The 22,884-nt window shown below is 28.4% G+C and overlaps 5 protein-coding genes across 7 annotated transcripts in view; 3 read left to right on the forward strand and 2 right to left on the reverse strand.

Annotated features, from left to right (window-relative positions):
• The first annotated feature begins 68 nt into the window (after positions 1-68).
• On the forward strand, positions 69-953 carry LOC103573682 (uncharacterized). The gene is made up of 4 exons (XM_008552864.2): positions 69-277; positions 372-553; positions 622-790; positions 863-953. The coding sequence occupies exons 1-4, from the start codon at positions 209-211 to the stop codon at positions 911-913; spliced, it is 471 nt and encodes a 156-aa protein (XP_008551086.1). The 5' UTR covers positions 69-208; the 3' UTR covers positions 914-953.
• Positions 954-1,644: 691 nt separating this feature from the next.
• Positions 1,645-5,756, reverse strand: LOC103573684 (popeye domain-containing protein 3). Of its 3 annotated transcripts, none has more exons than XM_053737306.1 (10): positions 5,220-5,756; positions 4,594-5,085; positions 4,036-4,403; positions 3,807-3,964; positions 3,640-3,742; positions 3,418-3,558; positions 3,190-3,352; positions 2,409-2,732; positions 1,949-1,978; positions 1,645-1,735 (listed from the first exon to the last, which is right to left on the reverse strand). In XM_053737306.1, exons 2-8 carry the CDS (start codon positions 4,826-4,828, stop codon positions 2,590-2,592), a joined length of 1,311 nt encoding a protein of 436 aa, XP_053593281.1. In that variant the 5' UTR covers positions 4,829-5,085; positions 5,220-5,756; the 3' UTR covers positions 1,645-1,735; positions 1,949-1,978; positions 2,409-2,589. The 3 variants fall into 3 exon arrangements, with proteins under 3 accessions (XP_053593281.1, XP_008551091.1, XP_014298988.1); XM_008552869.3 differs by having other exon boundaries at positions 4,036-4,397; positions 5,216-5,756; XM_014443502.2 differs by having other exon boundaries at positions 5,216-5,756.
• Positions 5,757-6,053: 297 nt separating this feature from the next.
• On the reverse strand, positions 6,054-8,777 carry LOC103573702 (E3 UFM1-protein ligase 1 homolog). The gene is made up of 5 exons (XM_014443498.2): positions 8,594-8,777; positions 7,939-8,516; positions 7,725-7,871; positions 6,275-7,645; positions 6,054-6,199 (listed from the first exon to the last, which is right to left on the reverse strand). The coding sequence occupies exons 1-5, from the start codon at positions 8,671-8,673 to the stop codon at positions 6,054-6,056; spliced, it is 2,322 nt and encodes a 773-aa protein (XP_014298984.1). The 5' UTR covers positions 8,674-8,777.
• Positions 8,778-8,843: 66 nt separating this feature from the next.
• LOC103573683 (eukaryotic translation initiation factor 2D) lies at positions 8,844-11,554 on the forward strand. The gene is made up of 9 exons (XM_008552866.3): positions 8,844-9,055; positions 9,219-9,606; positions 9,677-9,976; positions 10,042-10,338; positions 10,401-10,546; positions 10,703-10,783; positions 10,865-11,069; positions 11,137-11,305; positions 11,398-11,554. The coding sequence occupies exons 1-9, from the start codon at positions 9,000-9,002 to the stop codon at positions 11,460-11,462; spliced, it is 1,707 nt and encodes a 568-aa protein (XP_008551088.1). The 5' UTR covers positions 8,844-8,999; the 3' UTR covers positions 11,463-11,554.
• Positions 11,555-12,472: 918 nt separating this feature from the next.
• LOC103573686 (cell adhesion molecule Dscam2) overlaps positions 12,473-22,884 on the forward strand; it is a 46,011-nt gene continuing 35,599 nt past the window's right edge. Inside the window, exon 1 of the mRNA XM_053737752.1 lies at positions 12,473-12,602. Coding sequence (XP_053593727.1) covers positions 12,473-12,602 — 130 coding nt within the window. The remainder of the gene's footprint in view (positions 12,603-22,884) is intronic.

Genomic DNA, 22,884 nt, shown 5'->3' on the forward strand with positions numbered 1-22,884 from the left:
TGGAATTTGTCAATGAGAATCTACCTTGAGCTTTAATTTAAAATATATAGTTTATTTGGTTTTCAACAAGGAGTTGGAGTTGATAAAAAAAAAAAATAACAAATAAATAAATAAACCAACAAAATTTTTAATTTATTGTGTGTAAAATTTATTTTTTGTTAGAGTTATTATCAATTACGTGTTAATTAATTTTAGTTTAATTTATAAAATGAATTTTATGAATTTGACATCACCTCACATGTTGTCTGATAATAAATTACGTGAAATATTAAAAGATGTATGTATTAAAGGTTATATTTCATTTATCTAATTAAATGTTGGTAATAATATTGAGTAATTAATAAAATAATAATTTTAATATTTATTTTCAGAGATGTATTGAAGTTAAAGATATTGAATTTATGGATAAATTGAAATTGCTTGAAATATTTAAACGCATTGCAATGCCAATGCCGCAAAGAAAATATAATGATCAGAGATCATTAGGTAAAAAATTGTCAGATCTGAGATTAGCTAAAAATATTAAAATTTCTGATCATGATAAAACTAAGAGGTAAATTTATTTTAATTATTTATTTAAAATTTTTAGTAAATAGTTTATTTGTTTGTTAATATTTACAGTGAATTACTTGACAAATCATTTGAATCTGAGGATAAAAATAATTCAAATAAAAGTCCCAACAATGGAATTCTAAAATCACCAATTAATAAATTAAAATCTGAACAAAACAGTATTCGGCTGTCAAATAATATTCATCAAGTATCAAATGATCAAAAAAGAAAGAACAATGTATGTATTTTTAATTTAATTACTTAAATAATTACTTTATTTTAAATTTAAAAAACTATTTTTTCCTTGCAGATGTCTCCAGATCAATCGCCAACAAAGCGTCAAAAAATTTCATGGCCTTAAACATATGATAATTATGTTTTAATCAAATTAAATTTATTTAAATTGATAATTTTTTTATTATAAAATAAATTGAGATACATTTAGTACATAATTAAAATTAATTTTATATATTTACGTTGAAATTATACGGCATAAATAGTATTATAAAGAAATATAATTATAAGAATGTATATTATTTGTACATTGGGATTTATTTTAGTAATTATATCAACAATAATTACAAAACATTTTTAATTTAAATTAACTTGAAAATATTAATTATAATAGTACGTCTGTTATTACAATATATGTATTATTTTTTCTTTTTACATCTTATCTGTGTTCCTGAAAACTGGCAAGCTAACAAGCGCTAAGACGAATACAATACAATTTTCGAAACATTTTAAAATTTATTATTTTTATTAATGCTAAATTCTTAAACATATACATGTATATATACGTCCATTACGAAAAAATTTATAACAAATATACAAGAACAAAAAATAAAATAAAAATAACAAAAACATTATTTATGACTCGTTGCATTATATCAAATACTTAAGTATACATGGCACAAAATAATTTGGAAGCATTATAAATTTAAAATATTCACCGTACAAAAAACTAAGTAATTAAACTCAAGGAAGATTTATATATATAAATATAATTGTTAATATTAATTGCCGTTAATCACTGATGACGAGGAATGTTGTTTGATAAAAATAATATTGACTTGTTAATAATAATTACGCTGTGAATAACTTGTGAGTATATTTTAGACAGGTGTTTCATGATCAGTCTCTTCAATTCTTCCCAATCTCCAAGCGTTTGGATCTCCAGCAGCTAAAATTTTTAATTTATTATAAATATTATTATTATTATTATTATTATTGTATTCAAATATATGTGCTTTAATTTTATCTAATTAATTAGACAAACAATATTTACTTCTAGTATTTAAACTACAGAGGAGAGATGCTCACAATATTTTTATTAGTTTAAGTTTTTGAAAATAAATTGCATTGTTAATATTGAAAAAAAAATTTTTAAACTTACCACAGTAATAGTATCTTATCCTAGGCAAACCTAGGCAAATAAAGAAAAAAATAAATCATCAATAAAAAAAAAATAAATAATAATAAATATGTTATTGTTAAATGTAATGATATTAGCGTGATGAAAAACGTACTTATTTAAAATAAATATTTATATGTAATAATTTTTATGTAAGACATAAGCGTAGTACTGTACAATTTGAATAGTAATAATAATAACAACAATTAAATTCAATAATCCATTTATTCAGCGCGCATTATGGATAGTAAATAAAAAGTATATGAAAAAAAGGTCTTTGCGTAAACTGTTTTATGGATTTATAAAATATATTAAATAAAATAAATGTGACTGAGGCAGGGAATAAGTGACAGGTTAATTTTTTAACATCCACTTAACGTGTGTTTAAAAATAAATAAATAAAAATAAGTTTGAAGAATAAAAAGGAGTGGAAATAACTCACCTGGATAAGACCGGGAAGAAAATAATTGAGTAACCCAGTGGCATTGGCGTACGTACTTAATACACAGCGATGTACAGATTGATGTACCGAATATAAATTCAGATGAGGATCGACGAAATATATATATATATATATATTTTTTAAATAATTTATTTTTTATGGGATATTATTTACTGAATAATTAGGATTCTGATTGGGAGGAATTGTCATTGGTTGATGTTTTGGTATAAAGGGGAAGTACATAAGGCGCGTGAAGATGGTTTAGGTGATGCAGTGCGTTGTTCAACACATCAGGGCTCGTATACAGCAGCGGCACTCTCTCCTCTACCCAAATCAAAACCAAAAAAATACCAACTAAATTATAAAGATGAAAATGCATGATTTTTTTTTTTTTTTAAATGTACATTGATGTGTGTAACACTAAATAATAATTATAATAATAATAATAATTTAAAATCAATATAAATTAGCTTTAATTTTGTAAAAAGCAAATTATAAATTATAAGCAATTACATTAAGCTAAATAACATTTGGAACATGCAGAGTAAACAGGATTTATTTATAAATTTAATTCAGTTGTATTGTGAATTATTAAAACATGCTAATGACGAGATAATGATTGCTAATGAATTTTCAAAATAAATAAAAGTTGCAACGTAATTTAATTTAAAATTTTGTGTTTTACTATTTTAATTTTACGAAATTTACCATTTATTTGTCACTAATTGAATGTTTTTTCAACTTTTTATACGTTTTTTTTTAAATAAAAATATTTATTTACCTTGAAGTTGACGACTTATAAGTGCCGTGATTCCGTGATTGTCGGACTTTTTGACAACAAATAATTTAGTATCGGAATCGTTTTCTATATTTCCGACTCCGCCTAGTCCGACGACTTGACCATTTTGGTGTTGATGATTACCAGCTGCCATTGTTTCACTTACCTAATTAATATAAAAAGTTATTAACTGTTACTGTTAATAATTACTTGGAAAAATTAAATACTTACTTGCATTAATTTTTTTACAACATCTCTACCTAGTATATGATCAAAGACTGCTTGTAAAAATTGATCTGTCATTATACTCAGTTTTAATTTATCTCTATGCCAAAGTAATATTCTAGAGTCTTCCATTGCCGTTATTGATACCTTTGATATTTCATATAATATAAATATTAAGTATCATTATAATTTTTTAAAAATAAAATAAACAAAATAAAATCTATTTACTTGAAAATATTCATCTGTTGATACTCCAAACCACTCAGGTGAATCGAGAAATTGATGAGGGAAGACAATGTGAAGTGCTCTACCATTTTGTGATACAACAAGTCTATAAAAAAAAAAAAAAATTAAATTAAAAAATAAATTAATCAATAGCTGATTTAATAACTTACTTTCCCGACAGTACTAAAGACAGTGAATCAACTTTAGTTGATTTTTCTTGTGCATAAACCTCTTGATACTTTAAAGGTTTGATGGCTTTCATACAATTCAATACTTTTTTAAATTGATGTCTCGATACTCGTAATGGTTGGAATACTGCTGCATAAACCTTGTAAAATAAATATCATTAACATATATTTAAATAATTATTATAGTAATAATAATAATGAATGTCTCTACCTCTTCAACTTCTCTTGAAAATTTGATAGGTCTCAAACGATAAAGTAACGTGCAAACATGGACAAAATTAATGGCTACAAAGAGACCATTCCACATGGCAGCATCCAGCCAACAGACTATGGTCCATCCCCATAGCGCGAGAAATGCACAACCAATTAATAATGTGCATCTCAAATATAATACACCGTGTATACCACTTGGAGCTAAATGCGACAATAAGAAAAATGCATTTGCTAGTTGAAAGTAGATGTGATTAACATAAATTCCACGGTAGGGCTGGCAAGTAAGAGCTCCGCTTAAAAATGATGGAGGCACTGTTGGTGGATAAGGATACCCAGACTCATGACTCACCATCGACAAACCTGCATCTTAAATTATACATTAGTTTATTAATTTAACTATTTTTCATACTCATATTTAATTGAGCACTTAATTAATATTTCAACTATTAAATTCAACCTTTTGTCTAAAAGTTATAAATAGACAACTTAAATTATATTTCTATAATAGTGACTATAAACTATATAGTGTTAATGTATTAAATAAATAAAAAATTACCAGGATTGACGACAGAAGTCATATTGGTACATTTATGATCAGTATTTTTCGATGCCTTGAGAATGTCTTGCGGTGTATCGGCATCCTTGGAAAGACGGGGTACGGCGGCATCAGTTACATATGCATTAACATATATATGACAAAAAAATAAAAAAAAAACTAAACATGTTGCAGAGATACGAGAGTCTCTGCAGATGCCTTCCTGGCATTTTTTTTGGTATAAATGCATCCACATACCCGCATTAGGACACAATTAAACTTTTACACTTTCGTATCGTTATTATCGTATCTAAAATAATTACTCCGTCTCCAAACTTATTAATTAAATAATTTTCTAATTATTTATAATAATAAAAACAATAATAATAATAGTTTATTTAAGACAATCCACTTAACAATTGACACCCCACAGTTGTTATCCAATAGCTTTGTTGTGCATTGCCATCTCCATGGACAATATTTTTTTATTATCATGAGTCGTCGTCAATCATCCTAAAAATTATATTATTTTTAAATAACCACTGAGTATCTCCAATAATTAAATTTTAAAAATACCACTAAGTAAATTAAAACGGATTAATAAATAAAACCTTTTATTTAAATCAATAAATACCAGACTTACATACAGGATTGTTTAAACATGGTGTTAGTGTAGGTGTCAGTACTCCATTTCAAGGATTTTAAATTTCTTTAAAACGACTTGGAAATCTTGCAAATTATCATACCAGTTATTTTTTTACAATCACTTTCAGCTCGTTTATTTTTAAATATATATTTAAATTTAAAACAATAAAATATTTTTACAATCCGATAAATTGCTATATATATTGCGAAAAATTATAAAATTAAAAAACACAATGCACAAAAATGGTAGGACATAAAACGTTGCACGATATGTTTGACAATAAATTTTTAAATAAAATCAAACTCATTGTTTTTTTATTTATTTTTATAATTAAATAATTATATATGTATTTATATATATCTTTTTTGTTGTGTTCAAGAGCTGGTAATTTATTCAAAGGAACTGGTTTTAATGTAGATTTTAAAAAAAAAAAACAAATGATATATTTTTATTATACTAAATCATGTATTGAGATATTGCCGAAAGTAGTTGCTTTTATAGATGGGTAAAACGGGTAAAACTGTGTCGGTCCTTGACTTTAAACGTCTATGCATCTATCGGTGACCCACATGGACTCTTTTCCATTTAAATATATAGATATATATTTTATCCAGGTACGCGTGCGCTAAAATTCCGATTTTATCTTCAAACGGATATAGGTTTAATTTTTGTCACCATATCCTATTGCCATTTTCAAATGGTAAAAATTAAGTCCTTATCAATTGCTTATAATAAAAAATAATTATTAGACTATAATATAAATGATTGACGCCAGTAAAAAAATTATATTTGTTTATTTAATAAAAAAAAAAAAAAAGAAAAACAATTGTAAAAATTATTCATTTTTATTGTCCGAGTTTTTAATTTGCTCTTTGAAACTGTAAGCAATGTCTTTTAATTTATCCAATCCGTCAGTCAATAATTTTCGTGTCTCTTCTTTTGTTGTCGAGTCATTGGAACTCAATAATTCTAAAACATGATCTGCAAAAATAATAATTATTTTAATTACTAATATAGTCGATACTTAAAAATTTATTAATTTATAAAATAACTTGCCGTGGTAGTCAGTAAGTAGAGTAGAAGTGGTAGGAATTAAAAACGATTGAAGAAATGATAAAATAGAGGAAACATGTCTGCCAGACATGTGAAGAGCGCACTGAGTAGCGGCAGTAAATAAAATACTCGTCGTCAAATGAAGAGCCAGAGCTGGATCCTCAGTATCTTTTAATTCTTCAAGCAAAGCTTGTCTGTGACCAAGTATGATTGCTTTCTCCCGTTTTTTGTCGAATTTTTTTAGAATTAAACAACAGGCAGCCATAGCTGGGTCAGCTGAATTTAATAATTCTTCAATGGAACCTTTCATTACAGCTTTGTTGACATTGTCTAGTTCATCTCTGATATCATCAGGCAGCTCGACAATCATTTTCTGCCGCGATTCCGTCGTTAAATTATCTGAACACTGTAAAACGTTTTGCACAGCCGCTAATTTGAGTAACTCGTTTATGAAATCAGTACCCAGTGTCTTGATTAAATATTTTGTCAACGAATTAACGGTATCTTTGTTTCCTATGCACTTTATTCCTTTATCAAAAACACGAATATTTGTAATCAGCATATTTAATTTGTCTTCAGCATCACTGAAGTTAGTTGTCTTGGTTGCCTGGGCGAATTTCTCAGCCAGTGTCAGTGAGAGTTTATTTAATTTCGGGTGGAAATAATTCGTCAACTCATCAACAAGTTCTTCAACATCTGATAAATTTTCATATCTATTCAATTCACTTTTCAAATCGTCAACGGAAAATAATATTAATTCAAATTTATCTGGCCCCTTGGACCCTCTGTTATCATCATCATCATCATAATCATTGTCATTATTTTTTCCTTGATAATATTTTTTCTTAGTTGACTTTGTTTTAGTTTCTCTTCCCTGACTACCACCCCCAGCTTTGCCACTGGCGGCTTTTTTTCTGCGATCATCTTTCTTGCTGTTACCCTCAAATTTATGACTTTCAATATTTTTACTCGTTTTTATTTTACTTTCAGCGACATGCTGCAACCACTTGCCGCTATCAACAGCCTCTTTGGCTTTTAATTCAGCAATTGACTCGAGTTTGTTATTCAAATTATGCATAAAAGCTTCAGAAGCAATAACAGTTGTAATGAAAATATGAAAATTTTTTTTCAAACGTTTCAATGCATCTTTTAACAGGATTTCGATATCTTCGGGAGTAAAAACAGAGGGAAGGAGAGGATAGATGTCGACAAATGAGTTTGTCGCAATAACTTCTTCAACATTAGCATCTATTTGATCAATAATTGCTGGACCTACTGCAACACTGTCCAGTAATATTGGGGTGTTTTGTGAAAAGTGACGTTTTATATAACTTTTACCATCATTTATTCCAAGACGAGTGAGTGCATCGTATTCTGTTAATTTAATTAATAAAATTGTTAATATTTTATGTAAAAAAAAAAATGATAATGATTTTATTAAATGAATAGTAACCTAAGTAGCCATTTTGTTTGTAGAAATTATCAACCCACTCTGATTGAGTTTTTGTATAAATTGTTGGTACATATATTCCACTATTTATCTGCTTGCTAGTTAACACACCAGGAGTTTCTCCAGCATTGTGAAGGTCATCAAAAATAGCTAGATAAAATAAGTAAAAAATGAATAATAAATATTTAAAAAATAAATGAATCATCAGGTAGCTTACTAAAAAAAATTCTTTCAGGAACGGCGCATTGTCCCAAAATAGCAGTCAGAGGTGTAGGTCTTGTAATAGCAATAAGTGCACCGCGAACTTTGCATTTATTACGAGCGATAAAATTATCAGTATAAAAAAATTTGGGATCCTGTTTATCTTGCTGTCCGTGAATAGATTTACCTAGTGATTTTTCAACTAATGATTGTAAAAATTCAGCCGGTAAATCGTAATGAATTGTTAATTCAGCAATATTTATGTGTCCAGCTTGGTTCAATTTATCATTTATTTGGGTAACTATTTTAGTCATATAACTCCGGTCTATCAATTGACCTAGTATTATTTTAACACCTTTGTCATATTTTTCAATTTCATTAGCTATTTTTGATACCTGAGTAAAATCAACGTTAAGTATTTTCGTCAATTTAACTAAATCAATTCGACCACCACTTATATATAATTCATCTCTTATTTCTTTTTCAAGATGTTGTGGTGTTATGTATTCTTTTCCATCAGCTGTAAATACAACGTTTAATAAATTTGATTCAATCAATTTTGTTATTATTTCAACGCAATTTCTTTCAGACAACCTGTTAATAAATATAATTTTAATTTTTTTTTTTTTATTAAACTAAAAATTGTAAGAAATTTTAATATTTATAATTACTTGAGTAATGTTGAACTAAGTTGAGCTTTCTGAAAGTCAGCAGCCAACCTCTTTACTTCATCCCAATCACCTGAGCTCATTTTTATTATTATTTACAATAAATAATATTTATATTATTAATAAACAAATAAATAAATTATTAGTCAGAAACAGCTGGTGTTGCTGATGTTGTTGGTTACAGCCAACTTGTCACCACTTAAAGTTACCCTGTCACCTTAGTATGGACAATCAGAGACATCTACAAGATACACGTGATAATCACAACCATCACAACATCAACATTATCATCATATCATTGAAATTACAAGTTATTATATTTATTGTTTAATAACTATGTTATTTTGTTTTTTAAATTAATTTATTGTTTATCACGTGATTTTTAAAATTTTTAAATAAAATTCTAACAATGTTTCTTAAACCTATTAAAGTTAAGTCAAACAATCAACTAAAAGGAACCGAGAGGTTAGTTTTCATTTATTTTTATTTAATAAATAAATAAATGTCATTGGATTTTAAATTTAAATTTTAACTTTTATTATTTTACTGATTTTTTATTTTTTTTTTATTTTTAAACGTCAAGTTGTTAAAACTTTTGGATAATTAAAATTAAAATTTAAAATTACAGAAAAAAATTATGTGAAGATGTTGTGAGTGCATTTCCATCATTGACTGACAATGACGTACAAAATTTATTACCAAAAAAGGAAGCAATAAGTTTCATGAAAGTGGTAACGCACAGTGGAGAAATATGCAAATTATATTGTGTTGCTAAAATTCCAATGTTTTTTCAACTCGATCAGTCAACAGTCCCGTTGTTTCCAACAATTTACACGTTATGGCAACATCCAAATTTACTATACACATTCAAAACTCATAGGTCAGTTATACCAAAGTTAGCGAGTGGTGCTAGCTTGATGTTACCAGGTGTCATACTGGATGGGCCACCAACATTTCGTTCTTACGGTAAACTAGAAAAAAATACTCCTGTTACAGTCATCACTGAAGACAATATTGTAAGTGATTTTAGTAATTAAAATTTTCCAAGTAAGTAAGTAAGTAAGTAAATAAATAATTTAATTGAAGGCAGCAGTAGCTGTTGGAGTTACGTCACATTCCTCAGAAGACATGTACATGTCTGGTGGTCGTGGTAAATGTGTTGATATTTTGCACGTTATCGGTGACATGATTTGTCAATTAGGAAAACCACCAGCTAGACCTCAGCTAGATCCAGCGCCTGAAAAAATTGATGAAACCACTGATAATCAGGATTCCAATGAATCAACTGATGTCTCTGATAATAAACTTGATTCTGCTGATGCTAAGGAATTAATTGAATCAATAAATATAACTGACAATGAAAATAATAGCAATGAAACAGTGCAGGTATAAATTATTTGATAAAAATTTCATTTAAACAAATAAATATTTAATTATTATTTTTATCACAGACAAATGAAGAAACTCTGGATTTAATTGATGAAGAAATGGATCCTGTCAAAGAAATGGATAAATTATTGGAGTACTGTTTTTTAAAATCATGCAAAGTTTTAAAAAAAAGTGAATTACCGCTGCTTAGTTCGAGTTTTTTTAAAAATAATCTGATAGTCGCATGCCCTTTGGGTCAGGTTGTTGATATTAAAAAATCAAGCTATAAAAAATTGTCAGTATTTCTTGCAGATATGAAGGCTAAAGGTGTTATTGATACGACGATACTCAAAGGAGTTGAAAGTATTACATACATTAAGGTATTTGATTTAATTTAAGCTTTATAAATTATCATACTATTTAATCAATTTAATTTAATTAGACTGAGCATCCATTATTAAAAGAATTAGTTATCAACGAATCAGCAGAAGCGTCGCAATCAAATAAAACTTCAAACACGCCAGTTGTTGCTGAATGTTTTAAAGTTACTGCTGATGTTCTTCCAGTGCTTTCTAAATTTGGTTTTGAGTACGTATTCATTATTATTATTATTATTATTATTATTATTATTATTATTATTATTATTATTATTATTATTATTATTATTATTATTATTATTATTATTATTATTATTATTCATATTTTTAATAATAATTGTCTTTACAAAAAATAAATAATCAATAGGAAAGGTGACGTAATGAAACGCCCGGAAATTCGCAAGTGTTTTACTGAATACGTTAAGAAAGAAAATCTGCAGGACGGAAAGTAAAATGAATATTTAATATGAGTATTGAAATATGTATGAGGATTGATATTTATTATTATTATTGTTTTTTTTTTTTTCAGAATATTGAAAATAAATCCACAATTGGCTGATATTTTACGTACAAAAGAGAGTGTATTGACATTAACGATGGAAGATGGAATAAATAAATTCATCGGACGAATGACTCACACTCACGAAATCACTGTTGCCGGTACAAAGTTATTGCATACAGGAAAACTAGAGCCCATTGATATCACTGTAGCCTCGCGTTGCAATAATAAAAAGGTTAATATTTTAGTACTTAATCTAGTATTAATAATAAATAATAATGATAATAATAATTTAAAAATAGGTTACTCTAGTCAATAATTTGGAAATGTTTGGGATAAAACTTGATGAGTTTAGCAAAGAGTGCCAAGTAATTGGTGCCAGTGCAACGATAACTGATATACCGGGTAAAAAAACTCCCAGTGTACTCGTCCAAGGAAATCAAGTTCTCTATGTGTATAAATTATTAACCGGTACGTATTTGTCTAACTGAATACCAAATAGGAACTAAAAAAAAAAAAAAAATAGAAGAAAATAATAAAATAAAATAATTTTTAAATTTCAGATAAGTATCGGATAAATAAAAATTATATTAGAGGCCTGGAGTTCGCACCCAAGAAGCGTAAATAAATTTATAAATTATTAAACATTAATTTATTATAAAGTTTCCATTAAATAAATGAAACGTAAATTGTAAAAAATGTTTATGTTGTTAAAGTTGTTAGGTATTGAACAAAGTAAATTGATTTAATGTATAAAATAAAATGTAAGTTAGCTTGTCTCCAAGGTAAGTTGCACTCAAGTTTATAGTTTTCAGATAGGAAAACGGAAATATCTTTGGTGGTCTGACTTGTTAGAGGTTGCGGAGCGAAATACGCGATGTTGTTTTCCATTAAAACTAGTAACTTTGTATGGTGGTTTCCAAGTTATATTAACTAATGAACCTCTGAAATTCGACTTATCCTCTAAACATACTCTTACTATCTACTATCTACTATCTACTATATAATACCTCTTACTATATACATATATAACTGTATACAGATAGAATATAGAGATAGAGAATTAAATTGAATTACCCGAGGGATGATAAACTAATTTTATTGTTTAGAAGAAAAATGAAAGCACATTACAGTTTGTAAAGTAATGGATTGAGAGAGATAGTAGCGGTAGGTTGAATTGCCAGCGCTGCTACTGTCGGTGTTGATTCTGGTTATACTCCTTCTGGCTGCTGCTGGTTGCTGCTCCTGATGCTCCTGATGCTTCTTGTCATTCTCTTGCTCGTTGCGGTTGAGCTTATAAGCTCTCTTTGGGGAAGTTGAAGAAGGGGTTAAACGAACAGTCGAACAAGCCCGAGAAATACCGGGCGCATGCGACCAGAGCTTTAGATACTCGGTTCAACGACAGTCTTTCATGGGCGCTCACTGTGCGAGGTCCAAAGTAAGCCCCTATTTAAGTGGCTCTGCACTTTCAAGGGGTTGATTTTTTTTAGTACGAATAATTTATTATTCATTTACTCGTATGTAAAATTTTATTTTTTATTTTTATTTATTTACTCGAAACTAAACAAAAGATTGACAAATAAGTTTATTGACCAGTGAATTTATTTATTTATTTATGTGTAAATATAATTAATCGCGATGCCGCGTGAGCTGAGATTGTGTATAAGTTTTAAAAAAATAAAACGTAACGTTCACACCGCGCACAATATTAGATCCCACGTGGATCTTTTCCTCGTGTTCATCAATCTACTTTTAATACTTACCCCAAGTAAGTTTTTTATTCTTTATTATATTTATTTATTTCTGTATAAAATATATACGCATATGAATATTGATAATACGTTAATGAACCTGTCAGATCAAGTACTTTTATCCGTCAATCATTCTTTGCTTCTCATATAGTTTTGTTTTCGTTCTTTTTATGATTTTGACGGTACTCTGATTGCTTGTCACTCAATTTCCATTCATTCAATTATTTTATAATTATTAATTCGAGTGGTAAATGTAAATATAAATAACACTTTGTTGATGTTTAATAAGTTAAAAATTTTTTTTTTTCATCTATGTAATTTAACATGTTTTTAGAATTTTGTCCTACATAAAATTTCAACACAATAGTAATCTGGAAACGGGCAAGTAAAAAGTTAACTTTTACATTTAACTTATAAATGGTCAAGTAAAAACTTTTTGTTGAATATTTTTTATTTATATTTTATCGTATAGCTGATCATTTGTAATATTTATTAATGTAAAAAGTTGATTAAAAAATTGATAAATTGGATTATGGGCTTACCCCAACTACACAAAAGCCAAACAAACTGAAGCTTTTAAATACACCCAGAAACCGGATGTATTATCCCAACTAAAACAATGTAGTTACTGAAATTAATATTAAAGGTTGATCTTTACTCATTTTTTTTAATATCCTGTTTCTAATTTATTTTATTATAATTACAAATAAATTTTATATAAAAAGTGTTTTTTTTTTCTCACTATACGCGTTAGTTTGTAATTAAGTCCCAGTTATAGACCTTTGATAATAATAAATTTAACTCAACACTAAAGTTTCAAAGTGATAGTCATTAAAATAATATACTTTCATTATAACTTTACAAATATTTCCAAGCTTTGATGATCAATTATAACTATAAGTTATTAAATATTAATACATAATAATTTTTTATAATTATTTTTACATGGTATAAGTGAAATATTTAAAAAATAGATGTTGGCTAGCTATTTTTTATAATAAAATTTATGCCAAAATCTGTCGAGCATTTCATCAATACAACAGAATTTATATTCATATAAATTTGCATAAAGTAATGCGATCTTGTATCCTAGTTATTCTATGTGAGTTGAGGTTTGTTGTGTTTGCATACAATGCAAACCCAATTACGAATTTGAATCCAAGAATAGGATGCTCTACTCTTTACTCTCTTGCTCTCTGTATACAAGTAAATGCCACATTTCATTTAATTTAAAAATATATATAAATAAAATAAAATAAAATAAAAAATATGTCATTTGAATTTTTATAGCCAATATATATTTGATGTAAAAACAAATATTTCTACTTGGTGGTATTGTTTTATTAGGTAACATAAACATCAATTTAAATTGGTTGAAATGCGAATAAATTTAATTATTTTACATCAAATACTACATTCAATTAATATGTAAATTAACGAAAATATTTGCAAATTCACGAATTTCGAGCTTTGACACTGTCATATTCAATATATAAAAAAAAAACACCTCAAATAAAATTTATATCATGAATATGACGTACAGTTTTAATTGGATTATTTTTAAATCAAAGCTAAAGTTGATGAATTTATTTCAACCAAAATAGCAAAAATAAAAAATCGCACTTTTAATTACTTAAAAAAATAATATAATTAAACAAACAACTTTTTTTTTTTTTTTTTTTTGTATATCGAACAAGTACTTGGGGAGTAAAAAAACTGTTGTTCTTTTAGCGTAATCTTAAATTTCAATTAAGAGAAATTTCAATAAAAAAAAAAAAAAATAAATAAACGGATAACAGCAATACAAGTGTTGACGACGTGACTGCATTTTTCTCGATTAATTGAACTCATTGAACGGTGCAATGGTAAACGGCGTTTTATAATTGAGTGGAAATCTTCCTCCGGATGAAAACCGATTCCACAGTTTGTCTTTCCTCTCAATAACAGGTCAATGAACACATCTGTCGTGATTCTCTTATTTTATATATTTATTTATTTATTTATTTTTTTTTTTTTTTGTCATTTACTTATTTTACCAGCATTTTATTTATTTATTTATTTTTTTTTATTGTTTTATTATGAACTAGATGCCTAGCCACTGATGACCTCGAGCAACATGGAGTTATGTAATAACAGCGCAAATATGTATGTAAACAATAGAACAGTACATAGAGCATGTACATGTAAGTTAAGAGTGTACATAACATAGGTATATATCACTAATGTAAGAGACGGTTCATAGGTATATACATGTTATTGCTGAGCGCAGCATAGCAATGCACTCAACTCTGGGCAACAGCCCCAACTATATAGTCCTTCCACAGTATTCCTCCAGCTCCAGCTCCAACTCCGACTCCTGGTAGTAGTTTCCCGGCTATCCTTATCGGGACTACCGGGCTGTATAAATCAAAGTGTTTACTCAAGGTATAGGGGTACGTACATAGAGGCTGATGGTGAGAGACGCGGGTGTGTCCGTGGCTAATAATCACCACTTGCCACTACCTCATCTATTTTATTCCCATATTAGTTTTTTTTTATTTTTTATTTTCTTCATTCTCTTTTTGCCTGTGCAATATATTTAGACTTTAAGGATCATAATATATAATAATAATAATAATAATAATAATAATAATAATGATGATGATGAAAGGGTAGGAAGAACGATTTGTTTTTAATAGACCGAATTTACTTTCAATAGCATTTATAAAACGGTTGTATAAAAGGAAATGTTAATTGGGATATAGAGGGGATTGTAAGCGATTATTATTCGTTTTGCTTCGTCTCTCTTTGTCGATGGTTAAAAGAAGACTAGAGAGAACGGTAGAGGGTGGCCAAAGAGAGAAAGAGAGAGTGAGGGTCGTTCATACAACTGCCTGTTGATTTTCGTACTATAGAGAGAGGAATATGTCGATATGTAATCTCCATTCGCAGATATACATGTATATTTATTTGCAAATAAATGTTATGGGATAAAAAAAAATATATTGTGGAATATAAACTCAAGTTTATAAATACAAATATTTTCGATTAGGTAAATAAATAGGTAAATTATGATTTTTTTTTTCCATTATTAACAAGCACTCTTTGTTTGTATTTATTGTTGTATAAATGAAAAAAAAAGTCTAGATCAATAAGTCGATACAGGGGATTTGGGCGCAAATTTAAAAAATTGTTTTTTTTTTTTTTTTTTTTTTTTTTTTAAATTTTTTTTTTTATTTTACTTTTAAATGAAATAAAAACTTTTTGCTTGATCTTAAAATACGAGCCACGTTTTCCCATTAATCTTGCTTCTTTTCAGCGTCTCGGTTTTCTCTTTCTCTCTTTTACTTTTCGCGTTATTTTATTTTTTACTATTTTTTTCATTTCTTTTCACCACTTCCATTAACTCCTATTTTCCCGTATGCTTTACCGGTAAAGCTCTTCTACTCAGCTCAATGCTATTACCTGTTCTGGGAAAATCAAGAGAACGTTAACTCTGCCTGTACCACGAAACCGCCCATTCGTTTATTCAAGAGTCTTTTTTTTATTAAATAAATTTTTTTTTCTTATCCTTTATTTCAGTTTCTTTAACGATTTTATTATTATTATCCATGTGGATATCTAATAAATACTTAAATAATAATCGGTTCGGAGTTTAATAATGTCCAAACATAAAAAAAAACAATAGAGGACTTAAAATATACAAAAGACGAAAAGAAAAAAAAGAAAAAAAAAATTAAGCAATGTGGAATCTTCTAAAGATACTCAACATTAATGTTTATGAATAATTAATTTCCATTTGCGATAATTAAAAAACTTTGTAAAAAATTTCCACATTGATTTTAATTTAATACAACGGATTAGACTAAAATTTCATCGACTTATATAACTTTTTAACGAAATTTGTTATTTATGAAAACCTATAACTTTTAATTCACTAAAATATAATTGCATGAAAATCTTTAATTCATTAGTAAACTTAATACGAGAAGTCAAATAAAACAAAGAAATAAAAATAACAATAAATATTTGTCAGAAAAGATTTTTCAAGTTTTACAAAAATTATATATGATTTATGTGTATACTTTTTTTTTTTTTATCTTAGATCATTTATCTTGAAACTAATGGCTTAATAAAGAAGACAAGGAACATTGTCGTTGGGCATACAGACATATTGTTTTTTTAGGATGTCGTATAGCTTACGGCATTTTATCATTTTAGAGTCGTTTGAATTTTATACATACTTAATAGTACTCACAAATAACATTACATTTGTAAAATTTGTCTTCAACAGCATTTGCTTTGTTTTTCTTCATAATATCTGTGTATATTTAATATTTCAACTTCCGTTATACAATTTTATTATTATTATTTCTAAAAATAAAATTACTTTCGTTGAACTGAATAATTAATAAATTATTAACTACATACTTTTTAAAAGAACCAACTGACGTGAGATGAAATGATTCTGTTATTAGATAAAATAGAAATTTATAAATACACTTTAAGAACCATAATAATCTTGAATGATGAATGATAATTTGGACTTGGGTATATAAATAAATCGACGTAATTATTTTAAACAAGAATATTTAAAATAAAAATAATTATTTTATAGCATAATAATTAAAAAGGGAGTATTAGTTTTCACAGTATAAAAAAAATATGGCCGACTTGAAACGAAGATAAAAAATTAAATAAAAATGGTTATTTCCCAATAATGTAATACGGCAATTCAACACTCAGCAATCATCATCGTATTTCCGTATTCTCGACTGCTTTCCCCGTCTACTTGCAATGGTTTTGAGATTGTATTTCCTGTTCGGTGTGTATGGCATTTCGCATTTCCGTTAAACGTAAATTGAAGTTAGCTCAAAGGCACCAGCATCTTCGTTCTAACTTTGATCTATATCGCATGCTTATATTGCAACGTCACTGTCATCATCCTATCTTTAATATTAAATATAACTAAAATAATAAAACGTAAATTGATTAAATTGGATTCGCTGTTAAAGTCAGAAAATGTCAAGTGGCCAATAAACTGATGTAGAGTTCTTTATCGAAGAAAAATGTGGGTTGCTGTCACTGGCAGCATTTATTGTTTGTTAAAATAATGTGAGTCTGTGTGTACAAATAACAAAAAAAAATACATATATATATATATATATATACTTGGAGTCATGATTGTAGTGGTGGTGATGGTTTCCAGGGGAGTGTAAAAGGCGGCGTAAAAAAACGTCGGAAGCTTAGAAAACCTCGCGAGCTTCTCGGGTCACTGCCGTCGTAGAACAATACTAAACTCTATAGCTTCTTCTCTACCCTTCCAAGGAACTCTCACCCTCGCCGTTCTCTTTATGGTATCTTATATCTCTGTATATATGTACGAACTACACAGCACACTGCAGTATTCGTGCTACTGCTACTGCTGCTGCTCGTTTCAACGTTCGTTTTTCTTCTATCACTATCCTTTTTTTATCATATATATATATATATATACACATGAAATGAACGAACTCAGCAGCCATATACACTACCGGTGTATAACTACTGTATAGTTATAACGATACAACCACAACACTCAGTTACTTTTTCTTTTTTTTTTTTTTTTTTTTTTTTTCCGTATTCTTTTGCTTTTCTTACATTAACGCCAGTACTTTTTTTGTTAAATTTTTTTATTTCTTTCTTCCTTTCTTCCTTGTGTGTATTGTTAAATGAGAAAAAAATGTAAAAGGAAGCTTGAGGGTATATGAAAAGAAAAAGAGCATATTGCTACGACTAGATGAAAATTTCGACAAAGACATTTTTTGTCCACCCTTTTATTTTTCTTACTCTTTTTTTACTATTTTTGTTTACCCTCAAATGACATTCTTTACGTTAATCACCACAAAACCACCAAACTCCAATGCTTTGGAATTTTATTTACTCAATTGCTGGTTCCGTTTTGCTGATGGTCAGTACCAATCGATTATCGTTAGAGTACTTTTAGTAAATTTATAAAAACTTTAACTTCCGTCTTAGTCACTGCTGTCTTGGCATTTCGCTGTGGTAACTTGTCTATTTTATTTCCTCTTCTCTCCTCTCATTTTCTTTCTTTTCCACTTTACTCAACTCAACTCCTCTTTTATTTACTTTTTAGTTTTTTTTTTTTTTTTTTTTTAATTTTATTTCCTCAATACTCTCCTCATGTTACTTTTTGCAAGGAGCATATATCAAGTAATGGAACTTGCAAGTAATCTGGAGTGAAGACCGACAGCCTCGGCTTGTACCCACTAAAGCCACATGATGTATGATTATGGATGGCTTTTCATCATTAAGCTCTATATATATATATATATATACCACTACTACTGTTGCTACATATATTGTGATGGAATGTTATTTGGCAACTTGTTTTAAATAATAAACGTTCTAGAAGTATATTTGAATATTTGACAGATTTAACATCATATAGACATGATAGAAGATATTTTGTTTAAAGTATTTGATGAATGAATGATCAATGAATAGCTTTTGGTAAATACCAAAGTTAGCTCGCTAGTTGGAATTCTATTTGGAATTAGAGTTGGAATTTTGGTTTGACTCATGTATCAACACATCTCCTATTACGTTATTGTATATTCTAAAGTGCATATATGTTATATATATTGATAAATATATACTGGAGGGGATACAACACATGTGTGAAGGTAAAATGTTTGTTTATATGTTTTACGTCAGTGGGTTGAGAAAGGTGGGGTGGAATTCCCTATTGTGAGAAAATACGACGCCTAGAGACAAATAAATTCTGGTCACGCAACATAATGTAAGAGGTTGGAACGTCTAAATCTTCGTTAAGACGTCGTTCCCCGTCGGTGCGCGCATTGCGGGAACAATGTGGGAAACGTGAACAATAAGAAATGCCAGGATGCCTTCAAGAGTATGCTACATATACATCAGGGGAGAGAGAGGGAGAGAGAGGAAGAGAGAGGGAAAAAAGACGTAAGGCTCTGTATGCCACGAGAGACGGTGCCAAGTAAAACTCAGCAAAAGTTGAAAAATAGCAAGACTTGGTTGGTCTCCTCTACGTCAGCTTCTTTATCTCAGAACCGGGTGCGATAACGTCGACGCAGCATTTTGCATGCTCAAGACTTTTATTCTATGTATATTCTATATTCCCATTTCAGCTTTGCTATTCTGCTCTGTTATACTTTTCTTCCTTCCTTAGTTTCCTTTATGCCGCCATATCGCGGTGGTATCTTGTCTTTTGCCGCCAGTATTACTCGTCCCGGTCATATACCGGCTTTTCTTTACTCTTCACTAAATATACATTACGTAGAACCCCCAATAGCCAACCAGAGGGTGCCTGCAAGCTTTTTTTTTTTTTTTTACATCAAATTTCACAAACATGTACTTAATGACGTTGCTATCTTTACGTTTTTTAAAACTAAATTATTTCCCGTTTCATTTATATATTTTTTAAGTAGTACAGATGTGCGATTGGTCAGACATCTCGTAAAATAAATTTTTATGCCTTGATTACATTTAAAAATATAAATATATAGATGACTGAATAAATTAAAATTAAATTCTTGTTGTTGCTGCTAGTAATATTCAGAATAGTATTCAGTGACAGTGCGTTAATTAACAGGAAAATCATTACAAGCATCCATTACAAAGTAAATTAATAAATATCAAAGCTAAAAAATATTAAGTATAAAAAATAAATTTTTTGTTTTACTGTTTATTAACAGAAACATCGTAATCCATCCTAATTTTCTCTGGTAAAAAATTAGTGACCTGTCTGTTAGAACGTTATGAGCAGAGAAAAAAATTTTTTAAATATTTTATTCGCGTTGTAAAAATGTTATCCAACTCTCTCATTAGCTTTCAACAATATATATTTTTTTTATACTTAAATAAATATAGCAGTACGTGTGTTTAATAATAAAGTAAAATACAATTAAAGTTTTAAAAAAGGATTACTAAGTAACTGATAAATTAATATTATAATGAAAGTTTAATTATTGATAACTAATTGAAAATTGAGTTGATCAGTAATGAAAATGCATAGATATAGATATAGATATAGATATAGATATATGTCTGAGGAGCAGATGGATGAAATAGTGAAGCATGTGTGGAGAATTGGTTAGAAGCTTGAGGTAGAGAATAGAAGTGGAATTATATGTCGGTATAGTATGAGATGGGAGAATGTGGTGTACGTGGCAGAGTCACGCATCAAGAGTAGTAGTAACAGTAGTAGTACAGTAGTAATACAGTAGTAGTATAGTAGTAGTATAGAGTAGTAGAGGTTGCTTGATCTCTCCCTTTCTAGTCGTGTTGTGCTCCTACAGCTACTACTCATTCCCTCTGGGTTGGTAGTCGTTCTCGTCCTCAGCATCATCGTCGACGTCGTACGTTTCAATTTGTCCCCGGCCTCTGTCTCTGATGTAACCGCGCGGTCTCATTAGTCCAAGGGAACAGAGAATACTGAGTCTTTCTTTGTCAAACATCTGCTGGCACCTTAGCAGCCTTTCCCACTTTACAATCAACCGTACCACTCAGTTGGCGCCGCGTTCTAACCACCCTCGTTGCCACTACACCACTCTTGGGTATTCGTCGTCTCTACTCTTTGCGACCTACCGGAGTACAACCTGACTAGTCGGTTGCTTTTATTTCCGTCTCTTTCTCTTTCTTTCTCTCTCTCTCGCTCTCTCTCTTACACACAGACGTATATATACCTGCTCTATACTTATTTAACTGTCTCTGTCTTTTTAGTGGTGTAAGGCACGAGCAAACAATTACTCGTTCCTGGTTCGGTAATTGGTATGCCGGGAATGGAACCTTCATTCGTTTCTTCAATTCTAGAGCTTTTTGTTTTTTCATTTCTTTGCTTCTCACTCTCCCAACACTTGGGTCACGTATACTAACCGCTTTAACACGTAAACTTTATGGATATAAATGTTATGTCTCCAATAAAGAGTATTAATGCCAAGAAACGACAAGATATTGCTGATATGACGTTAAAATGTTTTGATAAGATGTTAGCTATTTTTTTTTTTTTTTATTCTATTTTACTAAGTCAGATAATTATTAATTAACTGGTTAAATACTGTTTAAATTACTTGGGGTTGGATAAATTTTTATGATTTAGAAAATTAATTTTTAAGAGTTTAAATTATTTATAAATTGACTTTTCGAAATGTCAAATTTTAAATGAAAATCACGTAATACTGAATCATTATTAATGAAATAACCTGATATTATATTTCTGATAAATCAATTACTGTTTTATTATTTAAAGGGATTTTTTAAAATAACTGATACAATCACAATCACAAATATTAAAAAAAATTCAAATTTTATTATTTAAATATACCTTTAATAAAAAAAAAAAAATAATAAAACGAGCAATTGATAATTTAATTAGAAAAAATAGAAAAATGAAAAGTTAGCGACTAAAATTTTATGTTATAATATTTAAAAGATTTTTATGTCTGGGAAAATATTCATTTGATTGTATTCTGTCTTGTCAGTATAGCTATGTCGGAAATGAAACCGAGTATGTAGCAGGAAAGAGAAATGTTAGCATCGTTATCATAGTTTTCAGCCCTACATGTACATATACATATATACATATATCAACAATTCAATGTGTAATTAACATGAAACCACAAACATACACGCGTTTGGTTCTTCATTTTCCTCTCGACCACAAGTACAAATCACTATCATCAATTTTATGTGTTATGAATTATAAATATTCATGTATTTTTAGATTTTAATTTTTTTTTTTTTTTTCAATTAAATTTAAAATATATTAATCCGAAATTTAAAAAAATTGAAGTAATTCAATACTATAAACTAGCTGACTGAGTACTTTGAAACTAGAGTAATTCAAGTTCATAAGCTTTTTATATACTCAAGATTTCCTTTTCTGATTGGTCAGTAATCTCCAATCAGGTGAGAGAAAGAGAGAGAAAATGAGTTAAAAAGTAAAAAGGACTAATAAAGCTTTCGAGCTTTAGTTTCAAAGCGATAATACCAGTAATAACTTGTCCATGCACTAATTATTTATTCAGAAATAAAATTCATTAATTAAGAATTTTATAATTATAAAAAATTTTTTTTACATCAGTACAATTGAAATTTACATTTTTATTTTGAATTAATTAATTAATGTGAATATTTATTGTACTAATAAGAAATCAGTCGTATAAAAATTTCAGTGGAGTTACTATTTAAAAATTATAATTTTGATAGATGAATTACGTGTGTTAAAATAATTATGTCATTGGAATAACAATGATTTCACCGGAAATAACTCTGGCTTACCTGTCC

Source organism: Microplitis demolitor, chromosome 3, assembly GCF_026212275.2.
Source record: "Microplitis demolitor isolate Queensland-Clemson2020A chromosome 3, iyMicDemo2.1a, whole genome shotgun sequence".
Taxonomy (NCBI): Eukaryota; Metazoa; Arthropoda; class Insecta; order Hymenoptera; family Braconidae; genus Microplitis; species Microplitis demolitor.